General features: G+C 52.5%; 8 protein-coding genes across 8 annotated transcripts; 4 read left to right on the top strand and 4 right to left on the bottom strand.

Moving 5' to 3' along the window:
• Positions 1-68: 68 nt before the first annotated feature.
• A1O5_11556 (uncharacterized protein) lies at positions 69-3,813 on the bottom strand (the record flags this gene model as incomplete). The annotated part of the gene is made up of 4 exons (XM_007752128.1): positions 69-2,721; positions 2,774-3,041; positions 3,090-3,454; positions 3,515-3,813. The coding sequence occupies 4 exons, from the start codon at positions 3,811-3,813 to the stop codon at positions 69-71; spliced, it is 3,585 nt and encodes a 1,194-aa protein (XP_007750318.1).
• Positions 3,814-4,252: 439 nt separating this feature from the next.
• Positions 4,253-5,427, top strand: A1O5_11555 (uncharacterized protein; the record flags this gene model as incomplete). Its single annotated transcript, XM_007752127.1, has 3 exons — positions 4,253-4,464; positions 4,524-4,800; positions 4,852-5,427. 3 exons carry the CDS (start codon positions 4,253-4,255, stop codon positions 5,425-5,427), a joined length of 1,065 nt encoding a protein of 354 aa, XP_007750317.1.
• Positions 5,428-5,589: 162 nt separating this feature from the next.
• On the bottom strand, positions 5,590-6,721 carry A1O5_11554 (porphobilinogen deaminase; the record flags this gene model as incomplete). The annotated part of the gene is made up of 2 exons (XM_007752126.1): positions 5,590-6,347; positions 6,412-6,721. The coding sequence occupies 2 exons, from the start codon at positions 6,719-6,721 to the stop codon at positions 5,590-5,592; spliced, it is 1,068 nt and encodes a 355-aa protein (XP_007750316.1).
• A 388-nt stretch (positions 6,722-7,109) lies between these two features.
• Positions 7,110-9,824, top strand: A1O5_11553 (lon protease like 2, peroxisomal; the record flags this gene model as incomplete). The annotated part of the gene is made up of 1 exon (XM_007752125.1): positions 7,110-9,824. The coding sequence occupies one exon, from the start codon at positions 7,110-7,112 to the stop codon at positions 9,822-9,824; it is 2,715 nt and encodes a 904-aa protein (XP_007750315.1).
• Positions 9,825-10,425: 601 nt separating this feature from the next.
• Positions 10,426-11,603, bottom strand: A1O5_11552 (uncharacterized protein; the record flags this gene model as incomplete). Its single annotated transcript, XM_007752124.1, has 3 exons — positions 10,426-10,684; positions 10,774-11,070; positions 11,119-11,603. 3 exons carry the CDS (start codon positions 11,601-11,603, stop codon positions 10,426-10,428), a joined length of 1,041 nt encoding a protein of 346 aa, XP_007750314.1.
• A 449-nt stretch (positions 11,604-12,052) lies between these two features.
• On the top strand, positions 12,053-14,812 carry A1O5_11551 (26S proteasome regulatory subunit rpn-1; the record flags this gene model as incomplete). Its single annotated transcript, XM_007752123.1, has 2 exons — positions 12,053-14,734; positions 14,786-14,812. The coding sequence occupies 2 exons, from the start codon at positions 12,053-12,055 to the stop codon at positions 14,810-14,812; spliced, it is 2,709 nt and encodes a 902-aa protein (XP_007750313.1).
• Positions 14,813-15,337: 525 nt separating this feature from the next.
• A1O5_11550 (uncharacterized protein) lies at positions 15,338-17,191 on the top strand (the record flags this gene model as incomplete). Its single annotated transcript, XM_007752122.1, has 2 exons — positions 15,338-15,543; positions 15,601-17,191. 2 exons carry the CDS (start codon positions 15,338-15,340, stop codon positions 17,189-17,191), a joined length of 1,797 nt encoding a protein of 598 aa, XP_007750312.1.
• A 1,311-nt stretch (positions 17,192-18,502) lies between these two features.
• A1O5_11549 (uncharacterized protein) lies at positions 18,503-20,632 on the bottom strand (the record flags this gene model as incomplete). The annotated part of the gene is made up of 1 exon (XM_007752121.1): positions 18,503-20,632. One exon carries the CDS (start codon positions 20,630-20,632, stop codon positions 18,503-18,505), a length of 2,130 nt encoding a protein of 709 aa, XP_007750311.1.
• Between the last annotated feature and the right edge of the window lie 1,071 nt (positions 20,633-21,703).

Genomic DNA, 21,703 nt, shown 5'->3' with positions numbered 1-21,703 from the left:
CCCCCCCCCCCCCCCCCCCCCTTCTCTCTCTCTCTGCCCTTGTTCCATGCCATGCTCACTAGTAGTATTTACAACTTGTCGGCCTTTTCCTTTAATTCCTCGGCCAGCCGAACCAAATATGCCCTGACGATGTCCTTCGGGATCATGCCCGTGTCCAGTTCAAGGCCAAGTCCTCCACTCCCGGATTTTGCTTCTGCTTCTGCTTCTGCACTGTTGTCGGCGGCGTGGCTACCAGGTGCTTCCTGGTCCTGGGCCTTTTTACCCTTCGCCTTGCCCCTGCGCTCGTGAGATTTCAGCGTGTGATCGTCGTCAGGGTTGGCATTGTCGGTCTTGAGGAAGCGGCGCACAATCCTTTCCACGTCCCTGCGCCCGTCCTCGTACGCGGCCAGATCACGGTTGCCGTACACGTCGCGGCCCGCGGCGTACTTGTGCGGGTGCAGCGTGCGGAAGAAGACGTTGATGGAGATGTTTATTCTCGAGTCTGAGTCCGACGAGTGCGAGTTTGAGTGCGAGTCGGAGGTTGAGTTTATGTTTGTGTTCGTGGGGTCGTTTGCTTCGTTGAGGGTTTGAAGTTCCCTTGGTTTGCTGTCTTCGGTGGAGATGGCTTTCGTTGAAGAAGGAGAAACGAGTTTTGGCTGGGATAGGGGTGCAGTTGTAGATGCGGAAGCGGATGTTGAAGCTGAAACTGATGTTGACACTGATACCGATTCCGGCTTTGTCGGAGCAGGTAACGGCGTCCCCGTGTGCGCCCACAATGGTGGAATGTACAACGCCTCACCGGGCCTTAGAATAGCAATGTGAGGCTTCGTATTTGGCACGAATCTCACTGTATCTTCCCCTGAGCTTGGCTGTTGAGGAAACGCTTCGAAGATGTCGATGCTCGACGTCGTCGAGCCGGGTGGGAAATTCAAATGCTTCAGATCCGCCGGCGGGAACAGGATAAGTTTTCTGGTACCCCGAATCTGGAAGAGAACGTTGGCCATCACGTCGTAATGTAGCCACATATTCACATTGGCGCTGATGCGGAGAGGACTGCTGTGCTGGTTATTCTGCACAAACGAGAGGGCAGGAGGGATGTGGAAATCAGGAGCGAGCTCGGGCCAGTCGGCGGAAAGGTCGGCAGGTAAGGTGGTTGGATTAGTGCTGGAAATGGAACGGAGGTACATGTGCGCATTCGGGTTTGACTCCAGCTCGTGGATGAACTCGTGGAATGTCGTGGTCTTGTAGGCGAAGTCTTTGCGTTGGAAGTTCATGGTTCGGCCTGGAGCGGAGTGGACAACGATCGATTTTAAAGGCGGAACCTTCGCGAGGAGATATGATGCTGTCCAACAAGATATGCATTGACCAATGTCCAGGCCTAAGAGGATTCTTGGTCTGCCCTCCTTCAGCACCTGCGTGAAATCCTGTTCAGAGCCAATTCTGGCATGCTTCACGGGAGTTGAGACGCGTGCCGCCAGCGCATCTTGTGGCGTAGGCTGAGGGTCACATTGTCTCGTTTCTGATCTCACCATTGCCCAGTGCGAGCTCAGTCCCGCTTCTCTATCATATAGAAGCCAACAGCCAGGGTTCCAATATGCACCGAAGCTGAAACAAGTTGCGCCGCCACCAACAATCAGAGTAGTCTGTCTCGCAGTGTAGTGCGTTGAGTGGCCGATCAGGAAAGGACGCGGGACATCTGGATCTCTCTTGGGCAACACACAAGCGACCCTGAACTCCATCTCCTTCTCGTAATCGTTGAAGGCAGAGAAACTACCCACGATGGACAGAATCTCGTAGTCTTTGGGTATGCAGCCATGCTTTGCCACTCCACCGATGACCAAAATCTCGTCTCTGATGACGCTATACGAAGCTCCGAGGCGGTTCAGCCAGGGCCAGATGCCCGCAGAGGCATCCAAGGCTGTCGAAACCCTGAAGCTGATTCCCGTAACTTTGTTGTCCCGTATGATCAGTCTCCATTTCCATAGTCCCTGGCAAATGACTCCATCTTGGCGCATTCCACCGAGAAGGAGACCATGATTAAAGCCTAGGCGGACAAAGGATGCCCCAAACCGTGGCATAGGGTCAGCTTTGAGACTGCGGAGAACTTGCCAGCCGTTCTCTTTGTCCCATAGCAGACAGTCAATGGCGATTCGGGTCGCCGAAGTTTTCCCTCCGAACACTACCACACCATATTGATCGTAGGGAAGTACCACGGCCGCAGCTCTATGGCGAAAACGGGGTTCCGGAAGGTCATGGACTCTCTCCCACTTCGAGTCCGTTTGAAGCCAGCAATCCTTCATGGGCGACGAAGGTGAACCTCGGCCGCCAACGAGAAGGTTCTGGCCATTGTGGAGTGTCGTGATAGTATGGCAACACCTGGCACCTATTTCTTCCGGTGGGACTGAAGGATACGGGAGTGTCGAGTCTGTCGATGTGTAAACGGAAGTGGTGGACAATCGACCACGAAGGCCAACTCCGCCGTGCAGAGCTATAGCATCTTGACCGGGGACTATAAAAGCCGACCCATGATGGGTCCGCCCTTCTTTCTCCGGATTCGCGGAATATTTGTATGCGAACCATTGCGTATTATCTCTGTGGGGTGAGACGGTCCTTGCTGACAGGTCTGACGCAAAACTATCAACTGATGCCCTCCTGGATCTCTGTTGCTCTGGCATGAGAGGTTCGGGACCTGTTTGTGCTATTACTAGGCAGTAATGAGATGCGAATAGAGCGAATTCCTCCCTATATCCTCGGGTTAGTCCATGAGGTGATCCTTGGGCTGAGGCCAACTCACCACTCATCGAATTCCTCAACCTCATCCAGAGAGATTCTCTGAGATGGGGACAGAAATCTGGGGTCGGCCCAAAGCTCCCATAAATTCTGTATTTCAACATGAGGGAATCCAGCGTCCTGGAAGCGCAATGTCTGAGTGTGACAACCAGGATATGTTAGAACGGACCGAAGTGGAGTTCCTAGTTTCGCAAAGTGCTTCAACATGGCCGCTGTAAATGGATTGTCCGGACGATCCGGTGACTGCTGTTCCAACAGGCAGAATGTTACATCTGAGCACATTAGTGATTTCGTACTCCACCAGGCAGAGATCGATATACCTGGAGATAGCGTAGAGGTCCAAGCGATCAGGGCGTCCGCATCCTGAGTGGCCATGTAGGTAATGCTGACTTCGGCGAGACATAAGACAAGACATTGGTCGATATCGACAACCGATCGTAGAAGGCGCTCCAGTCTTGGAGGATTTCGTAGATCACACCCGATTGCGACGTACACGTCCGAGTCTAGCACCACACCCTTCACCGCCTCGGTGTCCGACGTCGTGGAGATCATCTCTCTCATTTTAGGAGTATGCAGAATGATGTCTCGCTTACTGATCATGAGTTCTTCGAAATCGACGTCGATGAATTTGGTATTGGCGCACAAGTCTGCATGGTGGGCCATCCATTGGAAAGGAAGGGGATCGCTACAACAACAGTAAGCCGGGCTTGATCAAGCAGGGCAGACGATTGGCGTCCTTACTCACTAGCCACAGCCCAAGTTAATAACGACCTTCTTCAAGTCTGAGGGCTTCTCCAGAAACTGTCGGATCACCCAGTCGATGGCTCTCATGCGAAGCCAGTATCCTCGGTTGATGGTGGGAGAGCGGCGGGTTGGTTTTCTGACAAAGTAGCGATAAAAGTGTGGTTGAGGAAGATACAGTTTCTCAACGCTTCTTTTGGAGACAATGCTGCTGTTGTTTGTGCCCATGACGAGACCGGCATTTTTTTCCATGGGAATCTCATCGCTTTGGCTTCCTTCCTGGGGGGACATTGGGGAGGCCATCTTGATCTCCATGGCCCCTGTGCAACATCTCAGAGAGAGAAGGGAGGAAAGGGATTGCAATAAAGTAGAGTAGTCCTGCGTACCTCGCAAGGGTGAGTGAGTCACTTGATGCAATGAATGAGAGAAGATTCAAAAGTCACTTGCGATATTCGGCCTTGGCACTGTATGCATTTGTGATTGGTCCGCGCGAGTCGCCTGTCGGGCCGGTTTTATGTGCCGCCATTTTCCAACCTTCTGCTGCTTCTGCTACATACACTACCTACATATGTAAGCAATCTTGCTCTCCACTCTCCACAGGTATTACGGCAAGAGGTGATTGAAGGCTGAGGAGAAGCTTCTAGAAACCTGCCACTGCATTCGCTGCATTTCTCCAAAGAAGGACAGCATAACCAGTAACTAGAAGTCACTGCAGCACAACAAGACCACGCACAGCATCATCATGGACACGCCTGAACCATCTCTAAGGGTACTGTTTCATCAAGCAAAGAAGCAGCAAGAGGGACTGGACAGTCTCGACCCTCGGAGTGCAGACTTCAAGCATGCACTTCAATCCATCATCGACAACCTCGAGCAATGTCGCAACTTGATTCGAGACCTGTCCTTGTTCAGCACGAACGAGGAAGTAGAAGACATCTCTACCCAAGACCTACAGTATGTAATGACAGAACATGACATCCCTTGTCCGGTTTCTCTGCTAAATTCAGCCTCAGATATCTGACGGTGGACTGTCTACTGGCAGAGGTCAAGATCAAAGGATATGGCGAACACCGGCAGGTGTCATTGCAAGACGCGGCGGAGCTGTTCGAACACTTCTTGACCCGGCTAGATCAATACGGTCTATTAGGTACCTCGGATCGGAAACTTTACGAACGCTACCTCGAACAACGTAGTTCGTTCAGAATAGTCTCCTCGAACAGCCCCGAGGAAAAACGCAGGATCAAGATTTCTCGCTTCCAGGAAGAAAAATCCTTGAAGCAAAAACTCCAGGTTTGTACCCGTCTATTGTTGTCAAGCCGGCGAGGTCACTGACCGAACAAGTATCTGAGAGACGAGTCGCAAAAGGCAAATGTTGATGATGAGACTATTAGGAGCCTGTATCTGGCCGAGATTGCTTTCTTGGTCAACAAGGCCTTCTCATCTTTGGATATGATAACACAGGAATTGGAAATTTTGTCTCAAATGCGGCACGCTGAGCCAGTCAAACCAGGTCCCCCACCTCCGGACCAGAGATTTCCTGCGCGACCTGAAAGTTATTCTGAGCGTCTAGATGGACCCGCCGCAATGGCAGGACTAGCAAAGCGAGGAGGTCCCTTACTTAGCCCTAGCGGAAAACCTCTTCAGCCATTTACCCTAACAGACAAACGGACCCAATTGCGACAAGGTGTGTTTAGGGCGGGACACAACCTCCCGACCATGAGCATCGACGAATACCTCGAAGAGGAGCGGCGGAGAGGCGGCATTATCGACGGTGGAGGAAATGCTAATGCGCCTCAGCCCGAGCCCGATGAGGACAATATGGAGCAAGTTGACGCTGCCACGATGAAGGCGCGAGAGTGGGATGAATTTGTCGAGGCAAACCCGAAAGGTGCTGGAAATACATTGAACCGGGGGTGATCTGACTAGCTTCAATGCGACTAGTCAGCATTTGCTGTAGACTGGATTCTTCCAGTGGCAAATCGCAGTTTCAATTCCAGCTCTTGCATGTGCCGCCCTCTTGAGGGAGAAGCAGCCGCGCGGATTGAAATGGAGCTCGGGGCTGCTCCTGATTGCTTAATTTCATTTCTCTTCAAGGTCTGCGACAGTGGTTGGCCGCTTTGCTTTGATGTCCGCGAGGATTTTGTCCGCCCCTCTGCGAAGCAACTCTGCCGCAACATTGGTTCCAAACACCTCCGCATCGTTCTGACTATGGACACTCTCTGTCATGTCGATTTCAGCCTTCTCCTGGCCATCTGTGCTGACAACGATTGCTTTGAGCTGCAGAAGTGAGCGACCCTCTTCATTCTTGATCCACGTGGTCTCCACTCCCAGCGGAGCACTGCATCCGCCTTCCAGAGTCTTCAATAGACTCCGCTCGCTCGCTGTAGCAAGGTGAGTTTGTTGGTGGTCGATCATGTTCAACATGCCCTGCACGCGATCGTCAGACGACCTATTCTCAACGCCAATCGCTCCCTGTCCAACAGCATAAAGCATTCCACCATTTTTGGAGTCTAGGTATTGACTAATCCGATCAGTGAGTCCAAGGCGAATCAGTCCGGCAGCGGCGAGGATTAAAGCATCAAAAGGCCCATCCTTAGCATCGAGCTTAGCTAGGCGAGTGCCGACGTTGCCCCTGACATCGACCACTCGTAAATGTGGATATTTGAGCGCGATCTGGGCGGTTCGTCGGATGGACGACGTTCCTACGACTGACCCGGCAGGAAGCTCCTCTATGTTGCAGGATTGTCTTCCAGCTTTGAGGACGAAGGCATCTCTAGGGTCTTCCCGCGCCAGCACCGCGCCTATCTCGCAACCCGGAGGCAACTGCGTTGGGACATCTATGGGTATGGGTTAGTCTAGCCGACCATGACCCAAGTATCCGCCTCGGGACCATGTGCAAACCTTTGAGCGAGTGAACTAGAAAATCTAATTGTCCTTCGACCATGAGAGTCTCCAATTCGTGGGTCCAGATATTCTTCACAGGCATGTCCTTGAAGGGCGTGATTTTGTCAATGTCGCCTGCTGCAGTATCTCGCGCTTTGATTGCATAGACGTTCTCAGGACAGGCGGCTACCAACGCTTTGACGACTAGATCCGTCTGCACGAGAGCGAGTTTGGATTTTCTGGTCCCGACATTGAACGTCGCTTTGGAGGCCGACTCAGCGTTGCTGGCCGCAGCGTTGTCGCCTGAGACGACCGCAATAGTTGTCATACTTTCCCGTGGCAGGTGTGGTTTCTCAAGCTAGGACATGACAGATGCAATAAATCTTTGCGGACGAAGTGAGTCGAACTCGGTGGGATATGCGCGGAGCCTTGCCGCCGAGCAGCTCCGAAAGTCACGTGCAGTCACGTGTCATGTCCCACCGAAGCCACCCCCCTTGAGCATCCAAGATGCCGTGCCTCGGCAAGCACCGTCGATCCCCATGGAAGGGAAGGTCGGTACGTACAAGCATACATCGAGCATCTTCCATGCAGCGACACCAAATGACGATGCTGCCGAATCAGTAATCCAACTGCGCAGGATCATTAACAATTCCATCCTTGCCTCCGCCACTACCCTCCCTTTCACTTACTTCCTTCCACCTCACTGCCACTCCAAGATGGGCTACACAGCCAAGGCAACGATACCTCTTATTCCCCTTGCGAAGGATTCCGTCCTTCTGCCCGGTGTCACTCTCCGCATCTCAGTGTCCAACCGTGCCGACATCCCTCTGCTCCTATCGTCAGCCTTTCAACGCGCTACCAAGTCGAGATCCGCATCGGCTCAGCTGCCCGTTGGCTGCGTTCCTGTGAATTCGCCTTTTCTGAGCCCCGATGGCAAGGAGCTGCTCGACAGCGCTGCAAAAGAGAGTAGCCGGGACTATGACTATGCCGACATAGATCCGGGCAAGGCGAGAAAGAAGGATTTATATGGGTATGGCACGCTGGCTAAGATTATCAGCGTCCAGGGGAGTCCTAATGCCGATCCGTATTTGCTTGTGGAAGGAATCCAAAGATTTAAGATCGACAAGATTAAACATGAGAGACCATATTTTGAAGCCGAAGTAACCTTTTATGAGGATGAGGTTCCCGACCTCAACGACGGTGACCTCCGGGCCAGTTTCACTCGTCTCAAGCAACGATCTCGGGAGCTTTTGACGCTGCTGCGTCTCTCATCTCTTTTCCGTCCGGCATCTATGGCGCTTTCCCCTCTGATTGTTCGCCGCTTCGAGTTGTTCATCGCTAAGAAAGACCTTTCGCAAGCTGGCCAATTGGCCGACTTCATGACGGATATTGTCGAAGCAAGCTTCGAGGAGAAACTGCGAATTTTGAGCACCCTAGATTTGCATGAGAGACTGGAGCGCGTCCTTGCCTTACTCAACAAGCAGATCTCAGGCATCAACGGAAATATTAAAGTCACCACCATAACCTCAACAACCCTGCCGTCCAATATTGGCGTTGACATCTCCGATTTGAATCAGAAGCAACGGGAAGCTCTAGCGAGGCGGGCAATGTCTGGTCTCAATGGCATGACGCCACCCGGAATGCCTGGCGTCAACCGAGGTGGTGATGATGACGAGGATAACGAAGTAAACGAAGTCGAGGAACTCAAGAAGAAGGTGGCTGAAGCCGGCCTGTCGCCCGAGGCCCAAAGAGTTGCCGACCGTGAACTTCGGCGACTGAAGAAGATGAACCCAGCCAATGCCGAGTATGGTGTCATTCGCACCTATGTTGAAAACTTGGTCGAGATACCCTGGACCAAGGTCACGGATGATCAGCTTGGCGCCGATACCCTGAAACGAGCTCGAAAACAACTTGACGACGACCATTACGGGCTGGAGAAGATTAAGAAGAGATTGCTTGAGTACCTTGCGGTCTTGAAACTGAAACAGTCGGTTAACGCCGATGTCGATCAACAAATTGCTCGACTCACGAAGCAGCTCACACCACGGCAAGACGGCGAGGAAAGAGAAGTCGAGCAAATCCCAGACAACGAGAGAGATGCAGCGACTGCCAAGCTCCATGTCCTCAAATCGAAGCGCATGGTGGACAAGTCTCCAATCCTCTTGTTGGTTGGACCGCCTGGCACAGGCAAGACGTCTCTCGCAAAGTCTATCGCCCTTTCCCTCGGCCGAAAATTCCACCGTATTTCCTTGGGCGGTGTTAGGGATGAAGCAGAAATCAGAGGCCATCGGCGGACGTATGTGGCTGCCATGCCAGGCCTGATTGTTAGTGGCCTGAAGAAAGTCGGCGTGGCCAACCCGGTCTTCCTCCTCGACGAAATCGACAAAGTGAGCACGAACAATTTCCACGGCGACCCTTCAGCTGCAATGCTCGAGGTCCTTGACCCAGAACAGAATCACAGTTTCAATGACCACTATGTCAACATCCCCATCGATCTAAGCAAAGTTCTCTTCATCGCCACCGCCAATTCTCTAGACACCATTCCGCCGCCCTTACTCGATCGAATGGAAACGATTCGCCTGGCTGGCTACACGACAGTTGAGAAACGCCACATTGCCAAACAACATCTTATACCCAAACAAATCCGGACCAACGGTCTCTCCGAAGGACAAGTCGTCATCCCTGACGATGTCGTGGACACCATAATCACAGCTTACACACGTGAGTCTGGGGTACGCAACCTTGAACGTGAGATCGGAAGTGTGTGTCGTTACAAGGCAGTCCAGTACGCTGATGCCCGCGACGCTAATGACACGTCGAAGTATAACCCTGTCGTGCGCGTCGAGGAACTGGAAGAGATTCTCGGCATAGAACGCTTCGAAGAAGAAATCGCCGAGAAAAAATCTCGTCCCGGCGTTGTCACTGGGTTGGTCGCCTACTCATCTGGTGGGCAAGGAAGCATTCTCTTTATAGAGGTCGCGGATATGCCTGGAAAAGGGCGTGTGCAGCTCACGGGGAAACTGGGAGACGTGCTTAAAGAATCCGTCGAAGTTGCACTTAGCTGGGTGAAAGCTCACAGTTACGATCTAGGCCTGACACACGATCGAGATGAAGATATTATGGAGAAACGTGCCATTCATGTCCATTGTCCTGCCGGTGCGGTGCCGAAGGACGGACCAAGTGCCGGATTAGCTCACACCGTTGCTCTCATTTCGCTGTTCTCTGGCAAGACTGTCCCGCCAACCATCGCTATGACGGGCGAAGTGAGTCTCAGAGGGCGGGTCCTGCCCGTCGGGGGCATCAAGGAGAAATTGATCGGGGCCCATCGCGCTGGTGTGAAGACGGTCCTGTTGCCAAACGGAAACAAGAAGGATGTCAAAGATGTGCCCGAGGAGGTGAAGAGGGACTTGAAGATTGTGCATGTCAAGTAAGTTACTTATTTCCCGTTCGCCCTCCCTCTATTCCTATCTACGAATTCGTCTTGTGCTGTGTTGTCTTGCTGCCTTCCTTACAACCGCGAAGTAGTAGAGTAGGATAATATCCACTAACAATTTTGTCTTCTGCAGGCATGTCTATGAAGCCCTTCGCTATATCTGGCCCGATTCGCACTGGGCCTCGGACCGACATTTTGCTGAGATTGAGAGCAGATTGTAGCTAGCTATTCAGTCCAGGCCACCGCTGTTAGTTGGGTGCGCGAGGCAGCCAAATAGTTTTCTGTTGGGTTCCAGGGTTCGTTCAGCAAGCAAGCGTCAACCTACCCTTCTCTCCATAGTGTATAGCTTTGTACCCTATTATCCCGTGTCATCTTCTCCATGCCGTGGTTCACGTGGCTAGTTATGGTCCAAATAGGCGCGCCGGTGCTTTCAGGAGCCTCCCCATCTTACAACAATGTGACCGTCTGGTGCCGCTCCAATTCAAAAAGCGGTGCACACGAAGTGTTCCTAGTAGCTATACAACGCAGAATACTTCGTGGTGGTAATGTACAAGACTTCGGGTTCCGTCCGCTTCCGTAGTAAATGCAGATGACAATGTTTACGTAGATGTATTCGTCGGTTGTGATGGTTGCGAGTTGGCATTGGAGGTCCCCGACAATCCTCGCATGGCTCGCCAATCGTCCGCAAAGTTCTGCCACGTCGGCGCCCACTTCATCTTTCCCTTGAGCAATTGCTGCGCCTGTAGCGCGATTGCTTTTCTGTGGTTCAAGTCAGGGTTCATCATACCCCATTCCGACTCTTCCCGGTTCTTCGCTACGATGGCTTTCATGGATTCCCAGTATCGTTCGTGCTCCCACCTGTTAAGATAGACTGTGTGTCAGCAGGTTCCAATTGACATGAAAAAAAAGGGAGAAAAGAGAAAAGGCAAAGTCTGGAGGTTTCTTACGGTTCTAGGTCCTCTGGTTCTGCGGGATAGACAAAAGGTTTGGCCAGGAGACATGTCATCTTCTTTTTGCTGGGCGGGCGGAACAATTGACCTTGAGAGTATCTATCTCTGCCGTCTTTTCTTTCTACCTTTTGTTGTACAACCACGCTGCGGATGTGGAGGACATCGACGCCATAGACGTCTTTTAGGTAGGCTCGGAGGTCGATCTTGTTGAAGTGAAGTGGTACATCGAAGGCTGCGTAGCGAGGACCCAGATGCGGCGTACGCATCAAGACTACGGCGTCCTTGGGGTCGGGGCTGAGATAGTTTGTTAAGACCAGTCCGATAGAGAGTAGATAAACTCACAAGTAGACCTGCCGGCGCATGCTGAGCGGGACATTATGAGGAGCTGCGAAATGCCGGGCTGGGTCCATCAATATCCGAAGGATTGTCGACTTCTCGAAGTTTATTGAACCGGCAGCGATGAAAGACTTGACATCGCTCGAAACTTCACGCAGGCTGGGGTGCGTATCCATGAACCTCTCCAGATTCTTCCTGTCCAACTTCCACCATTCCAGATTTAACCCGTCTTTGCGAAAAACAGGGTTGAATGCTTCTTGCTCTTCTGCATTGAGTCGATTCCATGCAGTCCTCTTCCACTCTTGAAGTTTGTCTTTACTGACCAGAGCATGTGCTCGGAAAAAAGGGAGACCTTTGCTGGTCTTGATGCGCCGTTTTGCGTTCCAGAGTCGTGGTCCGTTGCCGTCTTGAGGATGTACCCGATGCGTCAATAGGATTGGAGGAGTCCGCTTGACATGCACCTTCGCACGAGCTGCAGTAGCACGAGGCATCGTGCGAAGCTGGGCTGAAGGGAAGAAAAGCAGTGCAAGGCGTCGGGGCGCTTTTCACTCTCAATGGGAATAAACTGCTTTGCGAACTTTTGGGAAGCTGAAGGCACTCTGTAGACAGGGAAGGTGCGCCGAGATTTTAGAGCCTCGCGCAAGACATCAACCACGCTCCACTGCCACCACCAGTATTGCCCCCGGAGGCGCGCTGCCGGACATTATTTTGGTGGATCACCAATTCACCCTTCAACCTATTCCGTAAGCTCCTTGACGCCTGGATCTGCCCTGCCCAAGCCTTGCCCCAACTCTGTCCAGCTTGTATTCGCAACATCAGTGACTTTGCTCTTCAAATTCTTGGAAGCCTTCCAGTCACCTCCTCAGAGCGCGTGGCCTGACCGACAACGTACCTCAGTTTTTTCCCAACTCTTTTTGGCCACTGAAGGCCCTGGTGCAAGATGGCGCAGGACGAGAAGAAGCCCACCGCTGCAGACAAGGGTAAAGGCAAGGCGGAGGATGTACCAATGTCAAACGGTGATGCAACGGAACACGGAGATAAGAAGAAGGCAGATGGGAAGCATGACGAGCCTGCGGTTGAAGAGCTGAGTGAAGAAGATCAACAACTCAAGAGCGATCTCGAAATGCTGGTTGAAAGATTAAAGGAAGATGATGCCTCGCTCTATAAGCCTTCAATTGACGCCATCAAAAACTTCATCAAAACATCGACCTCCTCCATGACAGCCGTCCCAAAACCTCTCAAGTTCCTCCGCCCTCATTACGATGAGATTGCTGCCCTTTACGACAAATGGCCTGCTGGTCCCGACAGGGATTCTCTCGCCGATATGCTGTCGGTGCTCGGTATGACATATGGAGAAGAGGACAAACTGGAGACTTTGAAATACAGATTGTTGTCAAATAAATCGGACGATCTGGGGTCGTGGGGCCATGAATACATCAGACATCTCGCACTGGAGATTGGCCAGGAATACCAGAATCGCTTGACTGACGAACGAGAGGTCGGCGACCTGACGGAGCTTGCCCTTTCCTTGGTGCCGTATTTCTTGAGCCACAATGCAGAAGCGGATGCTGTGGATCTATTGAGCGAGCTCGAGATGATTGAAGAGATCCCTCGGTTTTTGGATGAAAATACCTTTGCGCGGGTCTGTCTGTACATGGTCAGCATGGTCAATCTTCTCATGTACCCCGACGACGTTGCCTTCCTCAAAACTGCACACGATATCTACGTCAAATACAACAAACTCGCCCAGGCCATGGTGTTGGCAATCAGATTGAATGACCACGAACTCATACGACAAGACTTGGAATCAACAGATGATGTTGCATTGAAGAAACAGCTGGCATTCCTGATTGCTCGGCAGAGAATATCAATAGACGTCCCATCCGAGACGAAGGACGAACAAGAGATCGCCGAGTGCCTTGGAAACACTCAACTACCTAATCATTTCAAGACCCTCGCAAAAGAATTGAACATCCTGGAGCCGAAGGTGCCGGAAGACATCTACAAGACACATTTGGAAAGCGGCCGGGGGAGTTCGGCTGCTGCAGATTCGGCTAAACACAACCTGGCGAGCGCATTCGTCAATGCCTTTGTCAATGCAGGGTTTGGCACAGACAAACTGATGTTGGTAGAAGGTGACCAACGACCATGGGTGTGGAAAACCAAGGATGACGGCATGCTCTCCACCACGGCATCATTGGGCATGCTCATGCAATGGGACGTAGAAGGCAGCTTAGACATCATCGACCGATTCCAACAATCGTCAGAAGACGCAATCAAAGCTGGTGCACTTCTCGCGTATGGCATCGTCAACTCAGGTGTCCGAATGGAGGGTGACCCTGTCATTTCACTTTTGAGCGACGACGATGTTCTTCAGAGTCCGAAACCCTCGACAAGAATGGCTGCCATCATGGGTCTGGGACTGTCTTATGCGGGCTCGAACCGAGAAGATCTGCTGGATTTCTTGCTACCCATCGTTGAGGACAGTGGCTCGGAGATACAATTGTCTGCCATGGCTGCTGTGTCTCTGGGAATGATTTTCGTTGGTTCGTCCAATCATCAAGTCGCCGAAGCGATAGCAACCCAGATGATGGATGACGACCGGCAGAAGCAGCTCAAGGATAAGTGGGCGAGGTTCATGGCTCTTGGGTTGGCGCTCCTCTACTTTGGCCGACAAGAGGAAGTCGACGTCATCCTGGACATTTTGAAGGCAGTTGAGCATCCCATGGCGATGCCAACAGCAACTCTTGCATCTGTTTGCGCCTGGGCTGGAACTGGAGCCGTGCTTAAGCTGCAGGAGCTTCTCCATATCTGCAACGATCACATTGAAGACAAGGAGGAGACGATAGGAGAGCAACTCGTGCAGTCTTATGCTGTTCTCGGCCTGTCCTTGATTGCCATGGGCGAAGATGTTGGGCAGGAGATGGTGCTACGCCAGTTTGGTCATCTAATGCATTACGGAGAGGCCAATATTCGGAAAGCTGTGCCGCTCGCCATGGGCCTGATTAGTCCCAGTAACCCCCAAATGAAGATCTATGACACCTTATCGAGGTACAGCCACGACAATGACAACGACGTTGCTGTCAATGCCATTTTCGCGATGGGTCTGGTGGGAGCAGGCACGAACAATGCTCGTCTTGCGCAGCTACTACGGCAGCTTGCCAGCTACTATCATCGAGATCAGAACTCGCTGTTCATGGTCCGAATCGCTCAAGGTTTGCTTCATATGGGCAAGGGCACCATGTCTCTGAACCCCTTCCATACCGATCGACAAGTTCTGTCGAGAGTAGCTGCGGCGGGTCTCCTGACGGTACTTGTCTCTCTCGTCGACTCGAAACAGTTCATTCTTGCCGACTCACACTACCTTCTCTACTTCTTAGTTACAGCAATGTATCCAAGATTTCTGGTGACATTGGACGAAGAGCTGAAACCGCTTACGGTCAACGTGCGTGTCGGTCAAGCGGTGGATGTCGTGGGGCAAGCCGGACGGCCACGAACCATTACAGGCTGGCAGACTCAGAGTACACCGGTGCTGTTGGCATATGGTGAGCGAGCCGAGCTGGAAGACGAAGAATACATCTGTTTGAGCAGCACGTTGGAAGGACTGGTCATCTTGCGCAAGGTCAGTAGTACTCCAAGCATCCATGCGTTCTTTTTCGCTAATGTCGTGCAGAATCCGGAATGGGAGGCCACAAAATAGAGGGCTTTGTGGGAATCTTTCACATCTGCTGATATCACCTTGGGGCCTAGGCATAGGCGGAGGGGGACGGTCCTGGAACGGTCCAGAAGAGTGTCCTTGTACCATAGATAATCTAAGAGTGAGAGGGCGAACACAAGGAGTATGCATGTGTTGTCGTCGGGCATCTCAAACCCCTTTGCATCTTGCCTGGTTCCTTGTGTTTTCAATATCCTATTAGCAGCAGCAACTCAATTAGAGTCGAGTCACGTGCGGCGCCGAGGGCTGACTGCATGGCGTCATCGGTTATTGGTCGGTGCAAGTCTGCAGCGTCTGCCACGCATCGCCGTCACATCTGCGCATCTGTTTCACTGTTCATCCTGCATTCCCTTGTTGAGCTGGCACTGCACCACGTGTCGAAGATGGTGTCGCGACGGTGATTCGAGGACCCCCATCATAATGACCGCGCAGTCCATATCTATTCTGTATTCCTAAGCCTCGCGGTTCAAGGCGCCCTCCTGCCTCGCCTCGCTCCTCTCCGATCAGAAGATGCCGCCCGATCCTCGCATCGCCGCGCTCGACTTCGACGCCAATCGAAAACGTGGACGCCGGTCATCGGGCTCGCGTCCTCGAACTGACAGTGGTGACTTTGATTTCATGGGCCAGGTCGCCCAGGAGATCATTGAGCGAGATCGCATAGCAATGCGCAGGGAGGTGATAAGAGTCCTGAGCTTTGTTTGCGCTGTGCTCAGTTGGTACGATGCACACACGGGATGTCTGGGGTAGATCAAGAGCTCACAGTTCGCATATAGTCTATGTGCAGGATCAATCACCTCATTCTCCCTCTACGGCGCCCGTTTTCTCCAGGACCTGCACTATTCGCAACTCCGGGTCAATGCGGTCTCCATCACCGCGGAGTTGGCCATGTATCTCCCAGTCCCTCTCTTTGGCTATCTATGCGATCGCTACTCACCACCACCACTGTCGCTTCTCTCCTCAGTCCTCTTTGGTGCTGGATACCTCCTCGCTGCATATACATACAAATCAGGCCCGCCACCCGACGCTACAACAAAACCAGGGAACGGGTGGCCTTTCGGGGTCATGATCATAGCCTTCATCGGCATTGGAGCGGGAACAAGCTGCATGTACCTCTCCGCTGTGGCCACCTGCGCGAAGAACTTCGCCAACGCAAAATATCGGGGTTTCATGCTCGCTGTGCCGATTGCGGCATTCGGGCTGAGCGGCATGTGGGAATCACAGGTTGGAGCGCACTTGTTGTATGAGAAGCTGCCCAATGGTCACAAGGGAGAGGTTGATGTGTTCAAGTATTTCGTCTTTCTAGCTGGAACGTTGATCGGCGTCGGTCTTCTTGGGACGTTGGGATTGCAGATCGTGGATGAGGAAGAACTGATTGAGCACGGGGTGGAGAATCTCGAACGCAGCGGTCTGTTGGATGAGAGCGAATTCTACCACGACACTTCTCGTGCCCCTACCCCTGTGAATTACGGCACGATTGGATATGACGAAGACTCTGGCGACGGTTCTGGCTCATATTCCGACGACGACATGGACTCCGAAGCCGAACGAAACCTCTCCGAATCTCAGCTCCTCAAGAAACACGAACAAGACCGCCGCTTACGCAAGAAGAAATATTGGCTCCTCAACCATGCCACGCACACATTTCTCACTGATCGCACAATGTGGCTTCTTGCGGCGGGGTTTTTCCTCCTCACAGGGCCAGGAGAAGCATACATCAACAATCTCGGCACAATCATCCCAACGTTGACGCCGGAGAATTACAATTACTTAGATGGCGACGAGATGGCAAGTCCTCCCGCGGGCCACGCAAGTATGCACGTCTCCATCATTGCCCTTGCGTCAACTTTCGCCCGCTTATTCACCGGTACATTATCCGACCTCTTCGCTCCTCCTTCGAACCCCGACTCACCTCCCAGCAACCGTGTACAGTTTTCTCGCCTTGTTCTTCTCATTCCCTCGGCATTCCTCCTTCTCCTCGCATTCCTAAACCTCGCTCTTCCGGTGCTCACTCCCCAGCATCCGAGCTTGTTCCTACTCTCCTCTTCGTTGGTGGGGTTAGGATACGGAGCATGTTTCAGCCTCGTGCCCATCATCATCTCCGTGGTATGGGGTGTGGAAAACTTTGCGACGAATTGGGGTGTTGTGGCTATGATGCCTGCTGGAGGTGCCGCGGTGTGGAGTCTCGTTTATTCCGCAGGCTATTCTGCGGGAAGTTCGCATTCTCCTGATGTGGAGGACGGGGAATGCCGAGGTTACCTGTGCTTCGGGGTGTGGGCTTGGGGATGTGCGGCGAGTGTGACTTTGGCGATTGTCTGCTGGTGTGTCGCCTGGAGGGTTTGGAAAAGGAGAAACGTGGTCGTGTAGCACGCGGCAACAACGGAATTTGAGGTAGAGCATGGGAGGATGAGAGTCGACGTGAATGTTTCGATCACTATTTGTTCCGAACCAGCAAGATCGGGCAGTCGGCGTGGAAAGGGGAAGCAGCCTGCAGATATCGACGCTCAAGATCAAATGGGGGAGGATGCCGAAGGAACACGCCCATCGAGACAGCCCTGCGACATCCATGTGCGCGTGCGTTGAGTCCAGGGAATTTGTACCTTTTGGGGTCATTACTATTTCGAGACCCCCTTTACACTGACCTTTTTTTTTTCAGAGGGTTTTCTGCAGCAAGCGAATGCCGCAATAAGCATTGTACGGGGTTTTCTGGTCTGCATTGACTATATATGGCGATGGCGTTCTTGGGCCGGACTGTCTTGGACTGGACTGGACTGGGGCTGTCGAGGATCGAGTGTCATTCGATCCCAAGCTTGACTCCGTATCATGGATATAGCACCGAGTATACACTTGATACAGAAAAGGGGAAACCTGACCTCGGGCTCTAAACACGAGACCCTTTATTCGAACAAAGTGCTCGAGACGCGGAATAAGTACAAGTAACAAGTACGCCGTACGTATGACATGGCCCGAGGGAGCAAAATCCAAGGAACGGGGAACGAGGATCAAGGATCAAGAATCTTGCAAGGCTTTCTCTCTCTCTCTCTCTCTCTCTCCCTTTCTTTCTTTCCTTCCTCGCTATAGTACCTTCGGAGCCCTCCCCTTTGCTTTGCCTTTCCTTTTTCCTTAGAGTTCTCTTGTCTGGGATTTGAGGGGCCGTTGAATTAATTGTTTTGATTTCCTATCCTTGCCTTCGCATGCTCGTTCGCGCCACTGCGCGCTGCGCATTCAATGTCCCTCCCCCAAGGCGGTAGGGAGGCGAGTCCTTTCGCACATACATGGGTATCTTTTTGGATTTCATTATCATTATCTCCTTTCTTTTCTCCGTCGTCCTCTCTCCCCCTCACACGCATACAACCATTCATGATTTCAGGGATGGGGGCAGTTCATTTCCCTTTTCGCCACTTTTACCACCATTCGCCGTTCCGTTTTGGGAGCCCATGATGATGAGATCTGCTCGGTTGGTTCCTTCCAGCAGGGATCTTTTTTTTCTTCTTTCAATCTCATGTCAGTCAGGGCTTGCCTTCCATATGTGTGTGGTGAAACCTCATATACCGAACGCATCAAATGCAGTCAGTGTATGGCCCTGTTCCCGCCTCGATCCATTCCGTGCAGATTTCCCCCAGCTCCATGTCGATAATGCGGGCAAAACTCAGGATCTTGAACCAAGACCACAGCAAATCAAACCAAATCCCAAGCCGCGACGCCAGTAAATCCCATCCCAACTCGTCCCTTGCCCTCGCGAAACTCCACGACGCTAAGACCTCTAGCATCTTGCCTATTCCCGAAAGTCGTAACTGCGAACAGCGTGATGGTCTGCCCTGGTGCCCCTAGCTGGCGAGCCGGGATATCCACCACCCACATGTCACCACCCTGTCCCATGGCTCCGGGATAGTATTCCACGGGGACAAGATCTTTATCTCGACCATCAACTCCATTGACCGAGACAACGAATACAGGGGGTGGTCCTTTCCGCGTATGTCTGTCCAGCGTCCAGTGCGCACATCTGAGACCGAATTGGAATCGAACGCTATCAGGTTGTCGAACGTTGATTTTCCTTGCTCGCGGGTACACCGTCTTTTCGCCAATAGAATAATCTTCTTTTGCGTTCGTGAAAATCGTGGGGCCTTCAACCATGTCAGGCCAGGACGCAGGGTCAACCACGATATACTCCTCCCAGCTCAAGCGCCGCCCTTCACGGAGGAAGAACAGATCCTCATTGCCTGGGAAATGCTTGACTGCGAATTCTTCGTTCGACATGGTGAAGAAATCCGGGTTAAATTTAGCTATGTAAGGGCGACCTGCGCCTTGAACATAACCTGCTCCCCAGCATGTGTCGATGAGTTTCCACTCTTCGTTGTCGATCTTGACAGCGTTCCATGCGTGGCCGGCATTATATGGCGGAAGGGGAGCTCCTGGCGGGATGGGATTGAATCCGTAGCCTTTGCCGTGGCCTGAGATGACGACAGATTCTAGGCCAGCGTAGGTAGCTAGGTTCGTAAAAAGGGCAGCATAGCCTTCACAAACCGCCAGTCCACTCTGTAAAGTTGACTGTGGCGTGGAGCCTCTTACGTTGTTGTTGAAGAAGCTCACAACATCGTAGGCAATGTTGTGATGTAGCCAAGTAAAGATGGCTCGTGCTTTGTCCGTGGGTGACGGAAATGGAGAAGTCAATTGATGGGCCAACGTTTGTAACGAGGTCACCTGAGTTCTGGGGAAAAGAGTGGCTTGGTGATCAGGGCCAGAGAAGTCCCGGCAGACTAGACAGACACTGGCCGCAGCCGATAGACCACCGTTTACCGAGGTTGTGTTTATAGAAAATTTGGGCTTAGTCGCCTGGATGGCTGAAAGATCTGGTCGAGAGGATTTAGGAACTGGCGGCGGAGCTGACTGAGTATCTCTCAAATGGCCAGTCATATCCTCTCCCGACGGGAAAGGTACATTCTCTCTCCGTAGCAATGGTATTACATGCTCTCGTAAGGGCAGTGGCACAGGTTCCCTCAGCGGCAGTTGGACTGGCTCCATGACTGCGACAGATTCCTGGTGATATGGTTGCTCTTTTGGAGTATGGTAGAAGAAAGCAGCTTTCTTCGCTTTTTCTATTGACTCGACCGAGGGCACAGGGGGCATCTTCCTTGGCGGAGTCTCTCCGGCGTGCTCCGAGTGTTCAGCCTCGTGTTTGCGCGAAGGCAGTCTTGGGGGAAGGGACGGTCGCGGAGGCGGAGTAGGTCTAGCTTCCACAGACGTAGCTGGGGTGATAACTGTCGTGCTCGAGAGAGCTCGATTGACATATTTGGGGCGGTCCTCCGAATGTTTTTTGGTGGCAATATGTGGGTTACCATTCCGGGGAGGAAGGGCAGGCAATTCGCACTCGCCCCATGCAGGTGCTTTGATTCGGCTGCCCGAGTCAGTAGACTTGGTGCGAGCGGTGGTGGTTGTGGCCTTTGAAGAGGACGTATTGGATGTGTCATTTGTACCACTGGAGTTGGTCGACGCTACCGAGGCCCTCCTCTGTTCTTCAAACGGGGGATTTCGACAGGGCAGCGGCGGAGGCTGTTTTCTCGCCGGAGGCTGAGGTGGAGGAGCAGGCAGATTACCTGGTCTGGAGTCGGTGATTGACCCATTGACCTGTTCTGGCGGGTTGTTGATGGTGTGTTGTTTGACTATCAGGGGACGCCTGGAAGGGACAGGAGGAGGAGGGTGAGACGAGGGTCGGGGCGGTTCTCCAGGAATTCGACCAATATGGGCAGCATTCAATGCCGCGATGCGCTGTTGAAGGGTCAGAGTGACAAAGGAAGGATCCTCACTCATGGCTGCCAGTCAGAATGTTGTAGCCTAGCGTGGAGTGTAGGGAGGACAAGAGAATGATGGTCGTCATCTCAGGAATGCCATGACTTAAAGCGAGCGGAGGATCGAGGCACAAAACGAGGGTGAAAGTGAGAGCGACATGCGACACAAAGCACAAAGCACAAAGCACGCGGCATTGCGCAGGATGGCGGTTGGGCGGTTGGCCCTGCGCAGCCTCCAGGAAAAAGGGGCTGAGATGGCACGTGAAAGTGCACGTGAGCATTCGCCAGGGCCAAGGGGAACGGTGTCCTACTTTGTATACTTGTAACTTTCTCGGCTGTTGATCGTGAATCTGAGTGCTTAGGTATCTGTGCTGAGCCAAAATCTATTATCGGCTTGATAGAGGCTCAAAGTTGTGACAAAGGCCTGCTCTGGCAGCTTTCAGCCTTGTCCTGGCGGGGTTTCAGCCTCGTCCGGAGACTGGAAACATGTGATGGAAACATGAGGCTTCAGCGTCAGCTGTGACCGGAATAAAGATCTTTCACAATCCAAAGCAAACTTGTAACTTTGCCTCAGCAGTAGGACTCATGCTCAACCTCCTGTTGTGGCCAGTTGAGACCCGGAGTGTGCCAACACGATATCCCTCGGCCTTACGTTACAGGTGGGTCAAGGTCGAAACAAGCCATGCATGGAGGAGCCAGGGTTCTAATATTGCCATGTCAAAACCATTCTAATACAGGAAAGAGGGCAGTCATGAATTTATGTGCACGCCAATCGTCTGTGACAGAGATGATATCTTTGACAATTGTCTAGACCGAAGCTGTACGTGGACGGCATGCGCCTGAACTTTGTTCCGAAAACACTTACCGATCCTACCCAGGAAGTAGACCATTGTGTAGGGAGTACTTTCGTCACGGCGGAAAATGCCACTGCTCTCGGGCATCCAGACACTCAACACCGTCCGGAAGACTGCTGCCCAACAGGCCGAAACTGGCCGTCCTCCTTAGGATTGTTTATCGCGTCTCTTTCAGCCTTGTGCCTCTGCACTCCGCACAAGGCTGCGCCCCCCTTACTACATTCAACTGGCCTACAGCA

This window comes from Cladophialophora psammophila, assembly GCF_000585535.1.
Source record: "Cladophialophora psammophila CBS 110553 chromosome Unknown aczJe-supercont1.26, whole genome shotgun sequence".
Lineage (NCBI taxonomy): Eukaryota > Fungi > Ascomycota > Eurotiomycetes > Chaetothyriales > Herpotrichiellaceae > Cladophialophora > Cladophialophora psammophila.
The sequence above is the reverse complement of the archived record's forward strand: the minus strand, read 5'-3'. Positions and strand labels throughout refer to the sequence as shown.